At 40.2% G+C, this 23,957-nt stretch overlaps 1 protein-coding gene across 2 annotated transcripts in view; it reads left to right on the top strand.

The window, feature by feature from the left end:
- LOC137856551 (bifunctional heparan sulfate N-deacetylase/N-sulfotransferase 4) overlaps window positions 1-23,957 on the top strand; it is a 106,489-nt gene that overhangs the window by 73,077 nt on the left and 9,455 nt on the right. For both annotated transcript variants that reach the window (XM_068682131.1, XM_068682130.1), the window contains exons 7-12: window positions 13,904-14,086; window positions 15,840-15,936; window positions 17,309-17,432; window positions 19,072-19,246; window positions 20,397-20,567; window positions 22,838-22,947. In XM_068682131.1, coding sequence (XP_068538232.1) covers window positions 13,904-14,086; window positions 15,840-15,936; window positions 17,309-17,432; window positions 19,072-19,246; window positions 20,397-20,567; window positions 22,838-22,947 — 860 coding nt within the window. The remainder of the gene's footprint in view (window positions 1-13,903; window positions 14,087-15,839; window positions 15,937-17,308; window positions 17,433-19,071; window positions 19,247-20,396; window positions 20,568-22,837; window positions 22,948-23,957) is intronic.

Raw genomic sequence — 23,957 nt, 5'->3', positions numbered from 1 at the left:
AAAAAATAAAAGTAGTAGAAAAAGGAAAATGTGAAAGTTTTAACACTTAAGATTCTCTTCCTATCTCAATCAAACATCCCTAAGAAGCTTCATCCTGAGATGAAATGTAGTCATTCAAGAAGATCAGCTTCTTCTGTGGAAATTTAGTTGTCAAGAGTGAAATCAGACTTGTGATTGAAAGGTAACTTTAAACTCAACTCAGGAGAAGCTGCAGATGCACCCTAGATAAGGAATATTATTATTCTAAGTTTGCCTTTTTGCAGTGTGATCTTGTTTTGTTCAAATTCTTTGTAAGTGTCACGGGAGGCTTTTAATTTTGAAGGCCACTTAAATGCATTTACATTTTTAAACTCATCATAACTAAAGGGTTATTGTTCATTTCCAGTCTGTTAGATCTAGATTCTCCATGTCCCACATGTGCCATACTTAGAACATTTTGTTCTCGTTTCCTACTCTCATCACAAAACAGATGAGAATCACATGTTATTGTTTCAGAATATTAAAAGTAAATGCAGAGAGGGGTTCATTCATACCTTCCACGAGAGATCTGGGAATGCTATTATGAAACATCTTGAGTGTTAATATTTTTTTCTTTTTATTTGCTTTGTTTCTTTGAGCATAGCTGCAGAAAGTGTAAAATAAAATAACCTTGGGCTTTGTAGAAAATGTGCTGCAATCCAAAAGTAATTCATAATGCAGTTCTAATAAGGGCCCTGTGAATAGAGGACCTCAGCATGTAGAGGACCTCAGGAGAAAGAAAATCCCCACCACCACGAAAAGGTCAATACTTACTGAGTCATTATTAGCAGGCTACTGCATGTAGGGACAGGTGTGTCCCTCTCCAACATGAGAAGAGTTATGTGAACTCTAACAGAGCAAAAGGGAGCTTTACTATTAACCAGCTATGCCACAATTTCTTTTAATGGTCACAATTATATCAAACCAGATTAAAAAAGGTCCTTATTCGTCTTGGCCCATTGTCCTGCTTGGACAATGTAAGGAACCATTTTACCACATGTATGTGGTCGATAGAGCGAAGCACAAGAGTGACCAGACACTTGTCCTTGTACAGAGGACCACAAGGTTCCTGTCCCGTCGGCATCTCAGCTGGAGCTGTCAGTACAGGCAGCAGCTTTTGCCTGAGTAAGTGGGCAGTATCTCCTCTTTATTCAGGAAAAACGCTTGTTTCCTATGTCCATTCAGCATCATAAACATATCCTGTTTTCCTCCTGCCACAGCTTGTATTGAGGTTCGATACAACCAACATACATTTGTATTGAAAGAGAGCGGGCTAGAAAAATGCCTGTATCTACCCTACAGTCAACCCTTTTCCAAAAGATATTTTCTTCTGTAACTAGTAGCCCAGTAGGCACTAATAACATGATAGAAATATAATAAACAAACATAAAAGTTTAAGCCACTTTTATCATCCAGCTCCTGGTGTATGATTACATCCACTTCAATCTTGCTCAGGCTTTTAAATCTTTTTTCCCCTTTATAAGTGTTTCTTTCTTCCTTCATCCCACACTGCCACACCAGCTGCAAGGAGCTGGTGTAGGAAAATATTATCCCATGGAAACTCAAGCCTTCGGGAGCATATTTAGAAACTAATTAGCTTAAAATTCACGAAGAAAATGTTTCTAGGATAACACATGATCTTTCTTTTTCTTCTTTATTTCATGACATTTTCCTTCTCTATGGAAGTTGATACTCCACATCATACGTTTTGGTACTTTATCAGAATTACTTACCAGCAAGCTAGGTGATGGCAGAAATAGTAATAAATGACTGTGCATCAACAAGAGGGTTATTGGGCAAAAAGAAAAAGAATCTGTTGCCTTCAAGTGCGCACCGTATGATAATTTATTAAAGTGTCAGGAGCAAACCTTTAAGGTAAGAATGAGCTGACTCAGAATTCTCTGATTATTGAAAATGAATCCTTAATAGAAGTAAATGGACAAGAACAAAATTTCCTTGCTGTGTTTGCCATTCAAAATTAATTGGAAAGTGGCTGATTTGAGAATATTATATCCTCTAGTGAACTGAAAATGCTGTATTTTTTTCCTCTGAAACCAAGAGTGGAGAATTAAATTAACTCTGAGGTTTGTTTGCTCAGGGTAGGCCACCAAAATGGATTAATTAATCATCATTTATGAATACTCTGTAACACACAGAAGTCAGCTCTTCATAAAACTGCAAGAATAGCAACATGACAGCAGAAGAGTTATAAAAACAAATGATAAATTTCCTGCATCTCCAATCTTTATCAATTCACCTGGCATTTCTCTCTTTTCTGTTTGAAAGAAAGTATCCTGGTGAAAACACTTACTCAGTGTTTATAAGAGGCCTCAGTTTAAATGGGATGATTTATAGTTGCTCCACAACCATGCACTACACAGAGTCCTGGGCAGTAATTTTCTTTGCTCAGAGATTTTTGCTTTCCTCTACCTGGAAACTATGATGTGCCTCATTAATGATAAGAGAGTAATTCCTTCATTCAAAACACGATTTGGAGAAAATCTTGTTTAAACATCTACTAAAAGAACTGTCAGAGAAACAGTCATAGTTATGGACATTTAATCAAACTAGTGATCACTTTGGCTGTTATTTGCCATTAGCATATACACAAGCATATTTCTCCCAAAGTTCAGGTGGCTCAGAGGATTATGTTTTAATTCATTGGTTGGAAAGGTAAACAGTGAAAAACATCTGAAAATCCAGTTTAAAAAAAAAAAAAAAAAGAAGAAAAAAAAAAAGTACTGTCACTAGGTCAAGCCACTGAACTTACTGAAGTCCTGCTGTATCTAGTAGGGCTAATTGCATCTTTGCCTCTTTATTGAATTGTGATCTGGGAAACTGTGAGCTTCCTTCCTCAGGTGCTAAAACTGCCATGTGCCAAACATTATGCACCTGCAGTGCCCATGCACATGCAGGTGCATAATGTTTGGCACTTTTTGGCATTTTTTTTATTTTTGGCACTTTTTGGCATTTTTTTATTTTTTTCTTTCCCCTGAAGGCAGTCCATCTGCCAACCTTAAAAATATCCACAGCTACTCAAAAAGTAGTTTCATCTAGAAACTACCTAGAAACATCCACCCCTAGAAACCGTCAGAGTAGTCAGGGGACATCTCCAGGGCACAGAATGACAAAATTTAACCCCAGGTCATTGCGGATGAGATAAATTTGAAGGAGCACGCCCAGATGACACATAGTGCATATGTGGAGAGATCAGAGTCAAGCACGTGCATTGGCCTGTGCACACCGCTTGGCTCAAATGCAATGTTCATAAATATTTATTACCACTGTTATTAGTTATTTGGCAGCCTGGACACTGCTGGCTTCCCTCACTGAATGGCATCCAGTTATTTACACAAATTCCTGAGTGGCAGAGCCTCCTCTTTTTATCCAGGAATCATAACCACGCAGGTGTTGCATGGGTAGAGCAAACACGCTCAATTATATACCATATCCTTTGGGATCTATATAACTGAGGTTTCACATTGCTTAAAACATAAGCGTTGCATTTAGATTTCCTCGAAGTAATGAAAGAGACGTTTATTTCCATTAAAAAGTCAAACAGGAATAAATTTTCTATTTTCCACTTGCAGAAGTAAGAGCCCCCCTAGGATATTTTGGAAATTCTAGAAAAATAATTAGTTTTGTTGCAAAGATATTAAATCTGCACTAAAATGTGATCCCTCTTGGATTGTAATATCCACAAGCTACTAAAACATGTCATTATTTAATTAGGTATCAGACATTTAAGAACAACCATATGCAAATAAGAGGGCAAAGCTGACCCTTTTCTAGAAATAAGGCTAAGCAATAGGAAATATGATAAGGTTCGAAGAAAAAGCCTAACAGCTGGTCCTGGGGCTAGGTGATACTCATGGCTTCAGTCTGAGCACTGCACTATTATCCATATATATGGGTGACACTATACACAAGTGTTCAAAGTTGATCCAAGTATATGCATCCATATCAAACTCACCGCTTTATGTGGCTTTTAATCTCTCTCAATAGAGCTTGCCTGGGTGTCCCTTGTACTCTGTAGCTCTGCTCCATGTTGCAGAGCAGATTTTATGACATAAGGCTACGCGCAGTCCTTTTACCTAGGCTATTTAAGTTAGGAAGCAAAAGCACGGACTTCAGGTACACATGGAGACCATAGTCCAGGATGAGGAACTGCTCAACCTACCTCCCAATTCCACAGGGTTAGTTAAGCTGCCCCCACCATCTGCCTAACCAGCTCTTTGCTGAGGCTTCTGAAGGTTAATCAAGGTACTATCAGTTGAGAGCAATCAGTTTCATCAGCCAAAACAGTCAGCCCTCACATGTGGGGCTTTCCTCCATCCACAGCCCATGTCAGCCTACTCTGCTCCACAAAAAACAGTATTGACCCATGGCCTCTTCCCCCTTCCTTATAACTAATTACAGTTTATTCTGCATTTTTAACCATGTTGCAATAAATACAGTGCTCTTACAACCATTACGTAGGTATTGCGGAGGACCTTGGACCAGCCCAGTGTGGTCATTCACCTGCTGAATCAAACCAGACCTTCTGTTGTGATAGTGGTAACATCAGGACAGTATACGTAGCTTTAATAACAGTAAGGAAGAGCTATTATTACTCCAGTGCAGTAATAGGGAGAACTTCACAAGTTGCTGTAGATAAAGCTAGTCAGAGCAGAATATAGCTTGGTAGCCTAAAGTGATGCCAAAGAATATTCAAATTAATTGGCACAAAATAATTGAGGTTGTACTGATTTTGATCTGCAGAGGATTATAGCTAAGAAGGTTGACAACCTCAACCAGCATTATGCAGTTGCTTGATAGAAGTTAACAAAGAGCACACACTGTACTACACAGTCAAGGAAATGCGTTACTGAGAGCTACCTCCTTATACAAACTCTTTGATCATCGTTGAAATCTGAAGACTAAAACAATGTGAGACTTCTCAGAGCCACTTCTTTAATGATACTTTCATTTTCTTTCAGAAAGTTTGTGTACAGATCTGACTTGAGACAATAGTACACAAATCCTTTTTCATCTGGTCTGTTTTTGTCATTTGAAGTTGTGTTTATTCTTGAGCCTAAACTGAATAGATTTTTTTTTTTTTTTCTGAGGTAAGGTTTAAGTATTTTCAATGAGAACACAAATACCAACAAAACAAATCCCTATATCAAGACTTTCACATAACAATGATTTTTTTTTTTTTAATAACAGGATTGAATTGTTCTAGATTTTGCAAAGACTTCACAGGGCCCACAGGTGCAACTTGTAGCATGGTGTTTGTGCAGAATCCGTTGAGCTTTGCCCACAATTAGATGTGCTACTGACCACTTATCCAAGTGTGCTGAATGAACAGCCATAAAAAATCCATTTAAGTTTTCCACCTTAATGCAGCTTTACACTGATAGCATAAAGTCAAAAGCAGCCTTTTTTTTTTCCTCCAGGCTGTGAGTGTACACCCTTAAAAGTAGTAAAAAGATAATTACAAGATTTACAAAAAAAATCTAATTAATGGAGTGGAACCACCTAGTTTTCTTCATCTAGGACCAGAGGCATCAGGCATATCAAAGATGTATATAACAAGGGAAACTTGCTATATTGAAATGTGGTCATGATTAACCTTTAAGAAGTGACACTTGGATAGATACTAGAAAAGAAAAAAATAAGAAAGAATAATAGCAACTTTATTCACACAGGGAAAGGAACAACACACAGGAGTTTTCTGTCAATAATAAAGAATTTATGTATAATCATGCCCACTAAATAATAGAAAAGTAGAAAGCTTTCCCAGGTAAAAGACAATTTTGCTTTTTGTGTAAAGGACATTAGAATAAGAGACACTACAGCATTGATATCATTCTCTCAAAGCCCTGTAACACCAGTGATCAACAATGCCTTCCCCTCCCAGCACTGGGAGCACTTTGGGTGGAGTACAACCACTGTAAAGTATCTATACGCAGGAAGTAATGCCATTCAACATTTTTGTTTCCCCTTCAATCAAAGTCAAAGATGTTTTTTTCCAAACACTGCTTTTGCTGCTTTCTTCAGAGATATCATATTTGGAAAATATTTGATTATCCTGTCAAAAATGCTAGAATATAAAAAGATGTGCGGAGTGGGAAGAGTAAAAGTAAAAAAGGCGATTTTCAGGCATATAGATGACTTCACTTAGTAGCAGGAGGGTCATGAATATGAATAGTGCTGAATTCTAGTGAAACAATTTGTCAATATTAAAATTAGTGCTTTGTCAACACAAAAATCTCAGCTCTAGCTTCCTTTTTGTGCTATTGTACAAACAGCTGCATTAAGGGCCCAAGCATTCTGGGATTCATTATCAGTGAATGGGGCTCTGGCTCATAAGGTACAAGAAAAGTCTGCAATTCATAATAGGAGGCTGTCAGGATGTGAAATACATTGAACACTTGAAATTGAAAGAGGTATTTCTGTGGTCAGCCTAGCATAGAGCTACTTGGTATTAGTAAATGGACACTTGACAGTTTTGCATTTCTCAGCCATGACATGCCATTTACACATTCAGAAATACAACATGCTGCCATCTAGATCCAATTATGAGAGTTTGTTCTTGGAGCAACTGTTTAGCATTTTCCAAGCGCGATGGAAAAAGAATAGCAAAACTCATTTTTTTCTGGGAAATATTCATGCAAGAGGAACAGAAGAGCAGTAAATATGCTACCAACTTTCTACAATAATGGGATGCTTGCACCATACATTTCCCAACATGTGCAACGTTGAACTATGACCCTCACTTATTTTGCATGAATTCACTCCTTCCTTCTCACTAAATTTCATTTAAGAGGTGCAGAAGCAAGAGAAAAGGCTGTTAAACTAAGAGCAAAACAATTTCCTCTTAGAGGAGGGAGGATACATGTGTGAGACCTGCCTCTGTGCCTGGGCTTGCTAGCAAAGGGGCAGTGCAGGGGGATGACCTGGAGGAAGGGTCTACATGTAAGATTGCTTCTGCTTTTTTTTTGGGTGAGATAGGATGAGGTAGAGCACATTATTTATAAAAAACTTTTGTCATCGACTTTCCCTGCCAACAGGAGATTGACAGCTAGGCACAGATTAAAATATCAATGTGAAGGCATCAGCCAGTATTTGATTCCCACTATGCTATACCAGGGAGGTTGGTGGGGTACACTTCAGCTGGATGCTGGAGCACTAACAGCTCTTTTCCCAGGAATTTCTGTTCTTGTACACGGGCATGTTATTTGCAAGCAGAATCCAGAAGCTTTGTGATAATTTCATAATTTTTAATTAGCTAAGATAGCAATGACATTGTCAGCTATGGAACACAAAGCTTCTGGGATACACACAGGAAGCAACCTTATTTAATATCAGTTCCTATACAAATAACATAGCTGCACATTTCAGTCATGCTGGATTTACACTAGCTGAGGGTGGGATTTACCCTCAGTCTACTAAAGATCCAGCTTTGAAGTGAAGCACCAGGCATTCCTGCACTCAAAGTTGCATGTGAACAAAATCCTGTAGTAAACAAATGCAAGCACACAGAGGATGGAACTCAAAAGCAATAGGGCCCTGTTTTAGGAAGTCAGTTCACTCTCTAATATTCAGTATATTTGTGTTCCTGACATCACATGCAAAGGAATTGAAGCCCCTGAAAATGTAGCTAATGGGATTTTCACAGCTACCTGGCTGCTGGTAGCATGATGTGGATCACCCGGACAGGCTAAAAATCCCACTAGAGTTCAGCTTGTTTTTTGCCAACTTCTCTTTAAAACTATGTCTACGCCGCAGGTTCTACAGTGGTCTGCAGTTCTCTGGAATGATCCTCCCCCAAAAAAACGGAAATAAAAATTGCTGTTTTAGAGTAGACTAGTGCCCTCTAGAGATAGGCAGGCAACCTTTGCCCAAAAACCTGCTGGCAGGAAAGCAGGACAAAGATGTGAGCTCTGCAGTAGTTTCCCCAATGAGATACTGAATTTTTTCAGGCATTGCAATAACACAGAGTCACAACCAAGGAGCTTGGAGACAAGTCTGAACACAAGCTGAGGTGGCAGAATTGTGTAGTCAAAGCCGCACAGTTACCAGTATACCTGAGGTCATATCTACAGTTGTAGAAACACCAATTCCCATGTCCAAGTACACTATAGTAAACAGACCTTCCTCTGATGTTTTAGGAGACAGCGCTTAGCCACACAGTGCTTAGCAAAGGCACATTGTAATGGAGAGTTAAAAGGTACAATTTCTAGATCTAATCATCATTATACCCTGCGGTATAATCTGGAAGACTTTACCCAGCAATTCAAATACATAACACAATATTACTGTGAGCATGCATATTGGTAAGACTTCATTAGCCTTACAAAATGTTTCTATTGGGTTCTTTGACAACTGTTCTCATTCTCATTCTCCATATTACTAAACAAAGCAACAGCTAAAATTAACACAAAATCAGTCTATGCATGTTAATCGGGTATGTTATAACATAGTTGTGACTCCTTTTAGTTAAGGCTATGCTGAGTTTTGCACTTACTGAAGGAAATAAACATCCATATTATTCTTGAATAGGTACATGGGGCTGTGCTTCTGGAGAAATGGAGTTAACTGAGCAGAGAATGCAGTTTCTACTACAAGTAGCTAAAGCAAAGGTTGATATTCCAATAATTTTGGAAACAAGCCTTTTACCATACTAGCAAACCCAGATATTATTTTACATTTACATAGATACATAAGAAAGAGCCAGATTTTTACAGGTAGCAGGAGCCCCTTCCCATGCTGCTTGCTTATCCTTATTTCTTTAACATACCACGCCAGCACCTCCCATCAGCCAGACACCAAGGGGCCCCAGGATTATCCACTACACATTTCTAGACCTGACCCTGCCAGAGTGCCCTAGTGCAGCAGGAGAAGGCCCAGAGAAGCCTGCTGCAGGGAAGGATGCTGGGCATCGCACACCAGTGGCCAGTGTTGGCTGAGTCACTATGGAAAGCCTCGCCTGCCAAATCCAGCTGTACATGAAGCCCCCAGCCCCTTTTCACTCCCATCTCACTAGCCCCAGAAGTTTGCACCCCGCATTAATTACCCTCTGCTTGGGGGGTGTTGTCTTTTTAATTAGCCTGGCAAGCTCTCAAAGGGAAGAAAAATGGGTCATCATCTGACCGTGCTTTGAAATACAGCAGGAGCTGCCTGTTCCCTGCCCGAGCAGCCGCCCCAGCCCTGCTGCTTGGGGAGCTGCTGACAGCTTCTCTGCTCCGCAGGAGCTGTTTGCATACTCAGCTGTCTTGGGTCACAACAGTTCAGGTTTGTTAATAACACGCTAACCAAATATTATGACTTACAAGCAGAGAGGCTGGTAAATATACAGATGTAGGATGTAACTTCTGTTGGATCCTGTCAGATAGAGATGTAAAAAATCCTCTCGCCTCTGTCCATCCAAACTAATGGAAGAAAATATGATTTACCTACCAGAATGACATTAACTACACAACTGATCTGAGAAATTTAGGACCGCTGTTGTCCTCTCACCTCTTTCTTGTAGAGAAGATAAAAGTTACAGACAATCGTGCACCTATTTGAAATGTTAACAGAGTAGGCAAAAGAAACAAGGAGAAAAAAAAGCCTGTTACAATAGTAAAATTGGAATTTCCAGCTGGTGGGCTACATCTCTCCCTTCATTCCCATGTAATATAGGTATAAATAAGATACTCCTGGAAGTGCTGAATGTCTCACCCCACACAGGGTACCAGCCCCACTGCAGTATCCCATGGCCACTGAGGCAACACACACTGTGCCAGCTCCAGCCCCTCTGATGGGGCCACCTGCACTGATTTGAACAGTTGCAGTGCTGAGCAACAAAAAGCAGGATTAAAGATTGAATGCTTTGCATAAACATATTTACATAAAAATACATAGGGCAGTACGTGCCAATGACTTCAGCCCTTAAAGATCTGTTGCTCTACAGGGAAAGGACTTCATGTTAACTCATCTCCCTAAATGAGGAACAGGCTTAAGAAGAGAAATCCCATTGATTTTATAATGCTGACTCCAGGTATTTGTCACTAGATGGGTAAAACTCCTTTATACAGAGAAATCTACCCATTCAAATTGAACCTAACATCAATTCTCTTCTTCAGAAGCGACAATGCTTGTCTTTCTGTCCAGCAGGTATGGAGGTGAATCAAAGGTTATCTGGTTTCCTTTTCCTAATCTTCCATTAGCATACTGATTAATTCTCTGCAAATGATACCATCCCTTCATGCCTCAGTTTTGTCACCACCAAAATGTAAGTCTCCAAATTCCCAATTTCTATACAAGTCTTTGAAAGTCATAGCTTTCAGCTAAAAAGCTGTAGATGTTTCTTATCTGCATACAATAAAATGGGGGATTAAAAAAATAAAATGAATGTTTCTGCAACAAAAGGGCCTGACTAAAGAGGAGGCAAAGTGGTTTTGAGAAAAAAATGTATTATGGAGTATGAGAGCGAAGCAGCAAGTGAGATCAGGATCAGAGGGTGAATGGCAGAAAGAAAAAAGCAAAAATTTTCCTGCCTACCTTCAGCATTCTCTCCCCTTTAGCCCTCTAAATATTACTGATCAGTTACAGAGGGAGAGGGGAATTGCCAAAGCTAATGAGATACTGCATCCATATGAACTGCAGCATTGTCTGAACACTGTTCTCCTACAAAGTGGCTGTGTTCTGGCTCCTTGGCAAGGCAAAATCACCAGCAAAGTGACTCACAACCAACCCAGTTTCACATATCTCTTTGACTATAGACTGTATACTAATAGTAGGGGATTGTGTTCAGCATCTCTCTGCACATTTATTAACACACATTGCTTATACTAGCTTAACCCTAAGAGAAATGCAGTGCACCCAGGGCCCTTTCTGTAGCCTCAGGAATCTGAAGCCATGGATTGCCTTTGCACTGCACTGCTGCACAAGCAGCGTCCTGCCTACCTCCTAAAAGCATTACCCCACCTTGACAAAGTGCTGGCTGCTAGTTATTGTCAGGCTGCGTTGTATCTTGCGTTTTGTCTCAGGAAGTATAGAAACACGGTCTTCTCTCCTTTATTCCCCAATTTTGCTTGCAGCACTACAGGAAGGGACATTCATTGGTTTTCAGTGGTTTCCTCATTCCTGCCCATGAGGCTGATTCCCTTCTGTGTTGATCAAAACAGCACAGCAAAGCAGTGCAGCCGTGTTGTGCATCATAGTGCCAGCCCCAAGGCATGCAGCAACATTATGCTTGCTCAGCACATTTCTAGGCTACATATTGAAGCATCAGCAGGAAAACAGACTCGTGTCCATCCATGCTCTAAACATGAACAGTTAAAACCCATCAAATCTTTTCTCTCAAAAGATTTGGAGGCAGATGGCAAAGAATTAGACAGTTTTATCGGTATATAAAACATCACATATGCTTTCTTCACTTTAAACAAGATCAAAGGAGCAAATAATTTGAGAGCTAAGATCCTTTGAGTCTATTAAGAGCGATCAACTGGCTCTTTTGGACTGGAGAGAAGCCTAATGAAACTCTTGAAATATCTAATATCTATCCCCAGTAAGTACATTTTTACATAAAAAGTCGTGTCCAAATTCAAGTGTAAATAAGCAAAAAGAGCAAGTAGATTTACGTGCCTATGTTATTTGCTGCAATAATATTAAATTGCTACAATAATGTTGTCATTGACAGGTGCTTTGATACTTAACAAAGAATGGAAAACACTTAGAGACAAGATGATCTTCTCTATCAAGATTTCCTACAAGTGTTTTCCTTCTCATCATTTCTAAATAGTTTGTAGGAAGCACTTAACACATTTTTAGGAGCTGAACTCTAAATCTGAAAGGGTTTGCATGCATTCTTGGAGGGGAGACATATTAAAAAAAGGCCAGTAGACTGGAAACCCAAAGAAAATAAGAAAATTACCTTATTTATAAGGTTCTTGGGTACAACAAAGTCTAAAACAATTTTAATATTCATTTTTGTTAAACTTTTTCACTCATAAAATACATAGGCATTGAAATCCACCAAGTAAGGCAGATAAAAAAAAAATCTTGTATAGTTGCCAATCTTTGCTCAAAGGAGGCTCAGAACAGAATAAAAGTGAAGAATAAATTACCTTGTGTGGAATAAAATAGGCACAGTGCAAACACGCTGCAGATGGGCCATAAGGGACGATTTCTCCTAAGCTCCATCCATCTTCACCTTATAGAAGTACTAAAAGCCTCATAAATAATCTAACAAACTAATGGGCATGTTTTTAAACATTGTGGGCTGACACTTAAAGTACCACCAGGGTGGCAGAACAAGATGGTGAGAGTGGAAAGCTTGTGGCTTTTTGTTATGTGGTTATTCTGAAAAGCAGAACAGCATGGTGCACTACAGACCCGGTATTTTTGTCCACAGCACTCAAGCCCACAACTGCCAAGCAGCCACATACTGAAGGGTGAGCTTAATCTTCAGGTGGTACCAGTGGTTTGTTTCAGAAAGCTCTTAGCAGTCAGGTGGACCATCCAAATGGATTACTGGTAACAGCCCTCCTGAGAGGCACCTGGGCACTTAGCAGCCAGTTTAAGCAGGACAACCCTAATTTTGAGTCCTACCACCTCCCAGCAGTTCAGCTGCTGGGCTGCCCAGCCACCACCCCACTGAGACACACAAATTCTGGAGTTTGCTGTAATTGTCATTAAAATTCTAGTTTTTTACTTCACATTAAAGACTCCTTGAAGCATGGCGTTGTTAAGAAGCTCACTGCCTGACGTGCCTTTTTTTAATTGCTGTAGTCACGTTAATTAGTACTTACTTTCTGGATATTATTGATTGTCAGCTTCAGAGCTGTTGCTGGAAATATAGGTACGTATATATATCTATACTTTAGTTATCGCTGTGATGTGATATCTCCATAACAGTATAACTAAATTCCACTTTCACCATGCATCCTATCTGAGGCCAATGCACTGAGCAAAACAGACAAATAACAACAGCCTGTTTTACAGCATCTGCAGAAAGCTAAGTAATGACAACCTACAGGTAAAACAGACCTTTGCAGTGCTGAAACTGAGTTTGATCACCTCGCCTAAAGAAAATAGTGGGAAATATATTCTGCACATTATTCTTACAAATTCTTCTCTTTATCCCTCAGAAAGATATGATGAGATCTACAAAGCAGCAGACATAAAGTTCTCCATGTAAAGGAGAACCATAATAAGACTGGTAAAAAGACAGAAGTTTTATTGCCTTTGAGGAGAAATCAATGACACTGATATTCAGCTGAGATATCATCCTCCATAAAGGCTCGAAAGTTTTATATTTCAGATTTTTTTTTTATCTTCCATTTTAAACAAACTGGTCAACCCTGAATTTGGAGGAGACAGCATAATAGTCAGATTTTTGTATTAATCCTGTAAATAGCAGCTCTGGAATTAATCCTTGCCTGCCCATCTGAGGAGCAAGGCTGGTGCTCTGGGAAGCAACACAGTGCTGCCCCCCACAAATCCGAGCATGTGGCATAAACCCACACCCCATAGTGCAGGGATAAGGAAGCAAACAGGGCCATGCAAGAAACTATTTCTGTGTGGTTTGTCAAAAGAAATAAAACCAGAAGAATAAAGAATCTGCTAATGCATCTCCTGAATGCCAGTCTGTGGAGAGCCCAGGAGTGAATACCATCCCCTGAGATGAGAAGGGGGAATTTAAAGGCATGGTGCACATATGGCAAAGTCGAGGCTTGAAGCTGGCAGACAGATTAGCAAATAGGACCAGTTCAACCCTCTCCTCTTCTTTTATTGTTTTTGGGTGGGGGAAATAGGGATTGGCCAAGGTCCTGAGAGCCCCATGACTGCCCTTCCAGGCAGATGTTGCTGTCCCCTGATGTCCTGTGACTGAAAGGTTTCTCTTCTCTCCCAGATCAGCATCTTCATGACCCATTTGTCTAATTATGGGAACGACCGCCTGGGGCTATACACCTTTGCGAACCTGGCCAGCTTTGTGAAGAGCTCGACAAACCTGAAACTGCAGACACTGCCCCCGCTCCAGCTGGCACACAAGTACTTTGAGCTCTTCCCTGAGCAGACGGACCCTCTTTGGCAGGTAATGTCATAGCCTCTTCCTACCTCCGATTGCACTGTTGCACTGTTTGTTGGAATAAGGATCTTCTTAAAATGTGTTATTTCTTCCAGTATGCCTTTTTAGGTTATTTAAATTCTCTTGAAAGACCACTTCTTTCAAATAGAAATGCGTTAGCTTCCTCTTGCTCCAAATCAGGCACGTTTAAAAGCAACTAATTGCCTTACACTTGAGAGAAAGCTTTCCTCCCCTCCTCTCTTCTTGACTCCCCTTCCTTCTGTAGCTTTTCTGATGCATCACACTGTGTTAACTAATCATGCCACACTACCAGCAAGATGAACACAGGCAGCCCGTAGCAAGTGCTACCCCAGGGCAAGCAACGCAGAACCCTTGCGTCCATTGATGGGGAGTCACCAGTGTTGCATCACTGCAGCTGCAAGGATTTCACACCACCCGGACCCCCTTCCCTAAAGCAGCAAGGAGAAGGGATGGCGGAGCAGTCAGCGCTGCAGAATAGCTGCTATTTTAAGAAAGGAGAAGGGTTTGTGCACAGCCCACCAGTGGCTATTTTCTATCTCTGCTGTAAATGCACGACAGTGCTGCTTGTAATCTCGGCACTGTAATTTCCTAATCATTGTTGTACATGTCTGGCTCTTCTCTTATTCAGAATATGATGTGCCACACTGTGCTTTTAGCTATGCAGGCTTGAATCCAGAGTGACACCATGGAGATCCATGCAGTTATTTCAGGCTTACACTGGTACAAAGGAGCAAAAAATTTCCCTATTATTGTTGGCCCAGATGCAAAAGAAGTATAAATCGATAATATTCCCATTGAGTTTAGTGGAGCTGCAGCAATTCACATCATTTAATGATTTTCTCCATTATATTTTGCTAACTTTATTCACTAGCAAACTGTATCTTCTATTACCAGCCAATACCATACAAAAGCAGGATCCATACACTAACTGCTTTAAAGAACTGTCAGTCCTAACCTTTCCTGTGGGGTCTTTTGTTCACACATTTTTATTTTGCATTCACAGGTAGCAGAAAGATAAGGAGATCAGTAATATCCCACATTTCTATTTCGTCCTTCCTTTTGGGTTTTTATGTAAATTAAAATTGGCACTAAAAGTAATATGTATCTGAAACCATTTTGTCACTTTTGAAAGTAATGCCTTCAAGGTATTCAAACAGAGGTTTCCATTCTAACGTCAAATGAAAACTTGATTAAATCAACGTGTTAATCTTTTTTTTTTTTTTTTTTCCCCCCACTAATGACTGAACTTAATCCTCAGTCATGCAAAACCATTATATATACATTCAATTTTAGTCAAAGGGACCACATGCCTGCATACCTACATGCCTATAGACTCCAAGTTGATGAAAATGGCTGGACTAACAGAGAGAAGGAAATGCAGTAGTCACAGAGGGTGTGGATTTTGACATGGATCCTTCCCTTCCAGTATTTGCAAAGCTGTTTAGCTTTACTGACTTCTTTGGGACCCCTGTAAGGATCAGTCCTGGAAGATATTGAGGGGCTCGGTGTACCTGAATGCTCGAGTACCTGGCACAATGGGAGGGCTTCTATGGATCTCTACCAGTGACCTCAATATTTGGCAGGAATAAACTCTTATGTGGAAATATGGAATTTTACTATTTTGTGTAAGGCACTGGTGTTAGTGCATAAGGTATAGATCCTACAAAGTCTCACATGCATACAAAACATTTAGGACATCCCTGGCATGATGTACACAGATGTCTTTTTTCACCTTCAGAATCCATGTGATGATAAACGACACAGGGATATTTGGTCCAGGGACAAAACATGTGACCACCTACCCAAATTTCTTGTGATTGGACCCCAGAAAACAGGTAAGAAGTAATGAAAGCTGGGACTGTGCTGGCTTGGTGCTCTGATGCTTTCCAGGGCTGGCTCTTGCTGTCAGTGAAGGTGCTGAAATCCTGGAACCCCTGGGGACGTAGCAATTCTGGCAGCCCCGTCCCAGCAATGAGCAGCCTGTGCATACACCTGCCTTGCACGCCAACTGCTGAAGGGCAGCCGTAGATAAGAATAACACACAGAATTGCACCATGTGGTTGGTGGCTTCAAAGTACTTTTGCACCTTCAAAGCCAGCTGACACAAGCCCTGGGGAGTGAAAGCTGGAAACGTGATAGCTGTATGCAGCTACTGCCACTTCTGGATTCAGCCCACCGCAGGACAACACAGGAGAAAGCAATGCGAACTTCCACCATAAAGAAACATGCTGTCAGGGTGCCCTAAGTTAAGTTTGTTATTAAGTTATTTGACAAATTACATCCCCACCGTTTGAGAGCCTAATTGACAGTCAACACATTTACCACCTTTCAGGCCTCTGGGGGTCTCAGGGCATTATTTAAATTAAGCCACACATTCCCACTCCCAAGGTAGCTATCACTGTTGTTGACGTATTGCAGAAAGTGGATGTTGAGGCAGGGAAATAAATGACTACTCCAAGATTATATAGAAATTCTGTGACAGTGACAAAGAGACAGCAGGTCTTGATTCATAGTCCAATGATAGTTTGTGTAGCATAAAATCATTGAAGAGCAATTTGAAAGACACATTTTCCTGAAATTTCATTTAACAACATATAACATTTTCAGCTATTTTTTAACAAACAAATAACAACACAAAGTTATTGTTACTGGAATTTTAAAGCACACTTATTACATACAGGTTTGTTGGCAGATAGACGATATAGACAAAATACACAATGTCACTTGGAAGACTTGAACAAGTTTTTATTCCTCAACAACCCCAGGAAACCCAGGAAAAATACACAGAGGACAGAAGTGTGGTTCTGGGAGCAACAGAAATATAATTCCACAATTAGTACTTTTGAAATATTTGTGCATGTAAATAATTTAAAAGCAAACCAGCCCAAATTCTATCACTGGATAAATAAATAGGTAAGCATGCAAGCAAAGTCAGCACCAGCAGTATCATGCTTGCCCCAGAGAGTAGAATTCAGAGTCTGGAAATGGAAAAAAATTAATGAGCACAGAAGAAATCTGCACATACTCTTCACTCCCTCTAAAAACACCTTGTGCCTTCCATCAATAGGAAATTTTCTTATAAAAAGGTAATCTTTCTAATTTTCCTGTATATTTCAGTGTGAATTGATTTAGAAGTACTTTCTTAAATGAAAAAAAAAAGTCAATGGTGTTTTTTTCTGTTCCTTAATGCTATTTTTTGTGTTGTAGGAACAACAGCACTTTATTTATTTCTTCTGATGCATCCTTCCATTATCAGTAATCTCCCTAGTCCAAAAACTTTTGAAGAAGTTCAGTTCTTCAATGGAAACAACTATCACAAGGGTATTGACTGGTAAGAAGAATAACAAAAAAAAAAAAAAAAAAAAGCGTCCATTAATAATACACTTTAAAACACAATGAAACAATTACAGAAGCATGTATGACATCTACATAATTACTGGATGAATTTGTTATGCTTGGCATTATCAGAGAGAATAAGAAACTAATTTGTAATGATGGGACATTTAATCAAGTCCTTAATTTTGTTTAGATATTACAGACACAAATTCTTTCTTTTATTTTTTTCCAGAAATGAATACAATAGCAAGCTCAGTTACAATGTCTGTCTTAATAATGAATAGCATCTCTGTCTTTTCATAGCTGTATCAATTTTGAAGGGGCTGAATTACACTCCTTTTCTTCAAACGGTGCTTTTCATGAAATAAGGTTCAGCTTCTCATGAGAAAAAAAAAAAGCCCTCCATAAAGAATTTCATCTGATACTCCTATTACAATTTTTAAACATTGCTTTAACTATTTTTGCTTAAGAAAAACATTTTGTAGGGCTTTTGTTTCCCCAGGGAATGGCACTCTTCATCTTTGTATGAAAACTGAAATACAAGACAAACATCACACTGTGTAGAAACAGATTAATCTTTTTCAAGGTGTCACGAAAAAGGAGGAGAAAGAAATGCTTCTCATTTATTTTTCATACTGCGTAAAGAAAGAGCTTGCAGATAGCAACCATGGAGTATATGGTGTACTACACAAGGAGGAGAAGCCGCAGGAGTAGAGGGCTGGGAGAGCAGGGCTTGCCCCACCAGTGTGGCAGTGGCTGGGGCAGCAGGGAGCCTCATGAACCAGCCTTTCTTCCACAAAAACACTGTGAGAGTGCAAGCTTCCATCAAGGTCCTTCTCTCTTCCATGGTGGTGATGGGGGTTCTCCTCTGCAGCCCTGTGCACACAACATAGAGGAAGAGGCTGGCTTTGCTGAGACCCCTTCTGCCACATTTCGCTGAGACTGGCCTGTAGGCTCAGAGGTTAGTAGGGTTGCGTGCACAGGGTGAGGTCCCACATACTTTACTTCCACAGAAAGTACACAAAAACAGCTAGCCACACCAAAACTGGAAGCTCACAGAGTGCTCAGCCAAACTAAAGGGACCAAAAAATGCCTCCAAAACAATTTTACTTTTCGCTTCATCTGAATTCTTCACACTTTTGATTGAACTTCCTATATTAGACATTTTTACTTCCAATCAATTTTGAATGGAAAAGACCATTCAAAGACAAAATTAAAATCTTGCTTCCTGAAAATGTCTAAGAGAAAAGACTTGTCAATTCCAAGATGAAATATTCCAACAATGTTAAAATTAAATAGTTGACATTTTGAAGCTTTGCCCATTTTTTTTTTCTGCAGTTAAAACTGAACTCACTCCAAACTGGTGAGATCTCCCCCTGACACTGAACTTATTAGCAAAAATCCCATCCATCAAAGGAAAAACCTAATTACCTGACTTCATGGAGGCTTTAGCTATTACCAGTACTGAGAGCCAAGTTCTCTTCCCCCTATTCCATTCCTGGAGTGAGCTGAGAAATTTAATTTTGCTTGTTGTGAGTTATGGCTGAAAATCCACCTTTTCACCTACAATGAAATGGGATGCAGACATATCATTTATGACGCTGCTTGTTCTAATTAGTTTCTTTGCCTCCCAGGTACATGGATTTCTTCCCCACTCCTTCCAACATCACGACTAACCTCCTCTTTGAGAAAAGTGCCAACTATTTCCATTCTGAGGAAGCGCCGAAACGAGCTGCTTCCCTCATCCCCAAGGCCAAGATCATCACCATCCTCATTGACCCATCCGATCGGGCATACTCCTGGTACCAGGTATGGACCTTGCCTTCAAGAAATGGACAGTGAAATCAACAGCAGGGGATGATGGAATTTGTGTCCTTGAGAAAGAACGGGATTTATTGCAAAGTGTTTGCACGGTGTAGAAGTGGAAGGATGCTGAATGCCATCTTTTGCAGTTGGCACCTGTGACACCAGTGTCATAAATGATGAAACTTCTCAGCACAGAGCTGCCACTAGCTGTAAACAAACAGTTTAATCTCAATTACAGTTGACACTGCATGGAGGAAAAGCGATGCTCCTTACCCAGGGAGATGCACTGGGGAAAATAAGCATGGCCTAGCTAGAAAATCAGAGCTTTTTATGCTGAGAATCTGGCACCTCATCCAGCCCTCCAGTTTCCAGGCTGAGCAACATGTGGTAGTGTACAAATGGATGCAATGCCTTCTAAAGTTTCCAAGGAGTTAAAATGAGCTGTGTCTGTGGAGTAGGGTTTGTTATTGTTTTGTTTTTGTTTATGTTTTTCTCTCCTTGGAAACAAAAGAAAGTCTGTCAGTTTTCCTAGGAAACTCTAGGAGGCTCTTTCATGCCTTTTACTGAGTCCACACCTCTCCATAAGCAAGTCTGTGTGCTGTTTTTTAAAGAGTCACTTAAGCATGTAGTTATAGAAATGACAGAAATACTAAATGCCATGTTTAAAAGGACACAAATGAATAATCTTACCGTAAGCATAAAGTACACCGTTTCCGATATTGTTACCCAGAGTTCTACAAGAACTAAAACATGGCTTAGAGCTGCAACTTGCTCTCTTTTAAATATCTCATTTGCACCTTTACGGATGCCAAAGCGAGATGCAGAGTAGTAAAACATTGCGTCTGCTTTGGCAGAGCTTGCCTCCCCAGCTCTCCTTGTGCCCGGGGCTCCAGCACGAGGCAGGCGGAGGCGCAGAGTGGGGCAGCCGCAGCCTTCACCCCTCAGCACGTTGCAAATTCTGGGCTAAGGGCAGGCTGGTCATGGCCACTTGAGAGGAGAGTTACCGGGTGTATTGGAAAGGAGGCCATTAGGAGACATGTTTCCCGTCTTCGTGTGAGTTAGAAGTACCAGAGCGATTTGTTCCTCTTTTTCTCTTTGATCACGGCTTAATCTTCAGGGTCACTGTGACATGTGCCTAAATATCTCCCATTAGCATCAGCGATCCCACGAGGACCCTGCTGCCCTGAAATTCAATTTTTATGAAGTCATAACGTCAGGCCACTGGGCACCCTCGGAGATAAGGACTCTCCAGAAGAGGTGCCTGACACCTGGATGGTATGCTGTCCACATCGAACGATGGCTAACTCACTACCCAGCTTCACAGGTAATTTCCAACCTGTTAATTCAACAAACTCATCAGCCCTCAGAGAGTCCCAAAATGAGTACGGCCTCATCATTAGAGGTGACAGGATACTTCCCACTGGAACTCTTAGCCATCAGGAAGTTCAGGTTTGTCAAGATCAGAACATTTACCAGAAATGTGTTGATTTTTTCTGTCTTCTGACGGATAAAATGCAACAGGAAGACTATGACCTGTGGCCACATGGGCTTGCTGGGGGGCTTGGGACCTTCCTTCCAGGATTTTCAAGGCTTCTGGGTCTCAAGAAACAAGCAGATGCAGCATGAGATGATGTGGGAAGGTTTGACAAATTCATTAGAAAATGCCAAGGCTTTTTCTAAACAGAAATTTCATTCCCTCTCCCACTCACTCCCTTTCATAGAAAATTTCACATTTGTTTGATTCTGATAGGGGATTAGCCCTTCTCAGTGTTAGAGCAGGAATTCTTTCTCTTGCCCCATCTTCCTTCAGATGTTTTATCAAATTGTGTTTTATAATGTTTTCCATTAAAATTTTGAGTAAAGACACAGGCCTAAACAATATTGCTATTACTAAAAAAATAATAATAATAAAAAAAAAAAGTTTCCAGATATAAACCTTAAAACAAATGCTTTAGTACTACAAAACATACGCAGGGGCACTCTTTAGCTGTGTGTATGGCCCACTGCACAGATTATACGTCTGTCTATTGTTAGAAACATTGTAAAAGGGTTTTTAGTGAATAAGCCTAATGCACAGGTATCCCCAAAGCTTGCTTTATGTGGGACAAGATTTTGCTGTATGGAGGTAACACTGAGCATTGCTTATTTTTTCAGGGACTGAGGAAAAAATAAAAATAAAAATAAAAATAAAAATAAAAATAAAAATAAAAATAAAAATAAAAATAAAAATAAATAAATAAATAAATAAATAGGAAAAAAAAGAAAAAGAAATATAAGCTCTGTCTTTTTGTAATCCTCAGTTTTCCTTTTATGCAGTCTCAGCTGTACTACAAAAAGGAGAAGCAGGTCAATCCCATTTCCAGTAACAAGGAGAAAGTCTCAGTCATTTACTTTCTTCTTTCATCGCTGGCCATTCTTCTCCTTCCTCAATGGGAAAGGAGTACTGCCCAAAGCAGCAGAGCTTGCAGCAAGGCTGTCCCCAGGAGTTAACAGGGCACATCTCCTCCACCTCCTCTCTACATCCCAGCTTATTGCTCCGAGGAGAACAGGCTGTCCTGGGAAACCCAGAGCATGCAAAGGGTGACGAGCATCCCATGCCCCATTACCTTTGCTCCTTATCCACCCTCATCCTGGGCTGCTGCAACCTCTCATGAAGATTTCTCTCAGTCCGCTGCAGCAGCGAAGAGCAAATGCATTCCTCTTATTAAACATGCAAGGGCACATTGACATATTTCTTGTAAAACCAGTAACCACTCATGTTTCATAGTTGTAGTGATTAATTTTACAAGATACACAACAAAATGCACTCATTCTTAATAAGGTGCGCAGAGAGTGCACTCACGGTGCTTACTAATGGGCACTCAGTAATGTGCATTCACTCGGCCTGTGCACTCAGAAACTTAATAATTCATAATAAGCCTTCACGATAAATATAAAACACATCCGTCCAGAATAGTTATTAGCAATGCCGCCTGGTACTCCAGGAGACTTTTGATACATACTCTTAACATTTGCTTGTGGAGGTCAATGTACCTTTACATCACATCAATCTTTAATTAAAAAAAAAAAAGAAAAAAAAAAAAGGAAAAAAAAAAAAAAAGGCTTTTGCCAACAATTTTGTAAGTCTGTACAGTTCATAGGCTGGTGGTAATTCTGAATTAAATTGCCACAATATCACTTTTGAATGTTTAATTGTATAGCTTCTGAACATTTAATTCGAAGACATACATGAGCTTTTTATCATTTTCGTATTCCATACCAGATTTTCCATGGCCACACTGTAAATCTTTGCAATGTTTTTACATTCCTTCCTTATCTCTTTTACTCAGAATTCTCCGGGAATCAGGTTCAGCTTGTGAGATTTAACTCTTTCATCTGAACAACAGCACACACAGAGTTAGAGGGTGCCCACCTATACACATTGAACGGAATAAAGTACAAAAGCAAATTTTAAAAATGTTCACCCATACTATTGTTACTAATGCTGTGTGAAATCACGTTAATGTCACAAGTAAGGTCACAAAAGGGAAATAACGTCATTACTTAGTTAACCTTAGTCCTGTTTCTAAATAGCCTGCATATTTGTTCCTACAGTTGCTAATTATTGATGGACAGCAGCTAAGAAGTGACCCAGCTACTGTGATGGATGAAGTGCAGAAGTTTCTTGGAGTCTCTCCTCATTACAATTACTCTGAAGCTCTAACGTGAGTCTGTTCCTTTAACATCTGCCCTATGGAAACACAGTGTACATCCCCTCCTACCAAGATCAGTTGATCATCAATTACAAACAAAACAAAAGACACAAGAAAAACAATTTTCCAAAGCCTAGGTTTTGTTTACAGTTGTGTTTAATACACATCCAGTCTCCCCTTAACTCACATGCATGTAATACACTACAGAACTTAATTGCATGACTGCATGCATTTCCACATGCAAATTCCACATCATACAGCATACATAGCAAATGACTGCTCAGTATTTTGTATTAGACACAGAATAAGGCCCATGTTCATGTAAAATCATATCTGCTAAGTTTGAGTGTTCAACCAGAGATGCCCAAGACATGTTTTCTGTGGGAACCTCGTTCTGCTCTCCTAGCTGCACTGGTTAAATGTGGGTTCAGCCGACATGAATTGTGCATGTAAGAGCTCAGCATGCATTTGCAAATCTCCCTGTTGAACCTTATGACAGTCTCCAAAAGCAGAAGACCACCTAGTGTCAGCTGTTAAAAGATTAGTTTTAACATTTTTATCACATTTATGGAGAAGCCTAATGACAGAGATTAAGAGAGAAGTATTCAGGACGATAGGATTCATTTGCTTGCAAGCTTTCTCTGTTTGTTTGCTTTTCAGGGAGACCAAATGTACCATTCCCTAATCCTATTTTCACAAGTGGCTGAGCCAGTTTTGCTGCCCTCCTACCTGGTAGCAGCCGGGCAGGTGGCATGGACGAGTTCAGTCTGTATGTTTACGGCTTGGTGCAATTACATGCCAGCATTGGAAGTGCCTGGAAGTGCCAGCAAAGCTCCTGGGGCATGGGGGGAAGCTCAGATCTAACTGTGAAGCTGGAAACCCTCAGACCAAGCCCACTGTTCATGGGCTGGGGTGCCAGTGCTGAGACTGCAGTGCTCTGCAGGAGCCCGAATCAAGGTCCTCAGCACACAGTGAAAGCCTTTTGATTGACTTCCCACGGCCTCTGCTTCGGATCTAGCAAA

The sequence above is a fragment of the Anas acuta genome, chromosome 4 (genome assembly GCF_963932015.1).
Source record: "Anas acuta chromosome 4, bAnaAcu1.1, whole genome shotgun sequence".
NCBI classification, from domain to species: domain Eukaryota; kingdom Metazoa; phylum Chordata; class Aves; order Anseriformes; family Anatidae; genus Anas; species Anas acuta.
This window is presented reverse-complemented; position numbering and strand designations above follow the sequence as displayed.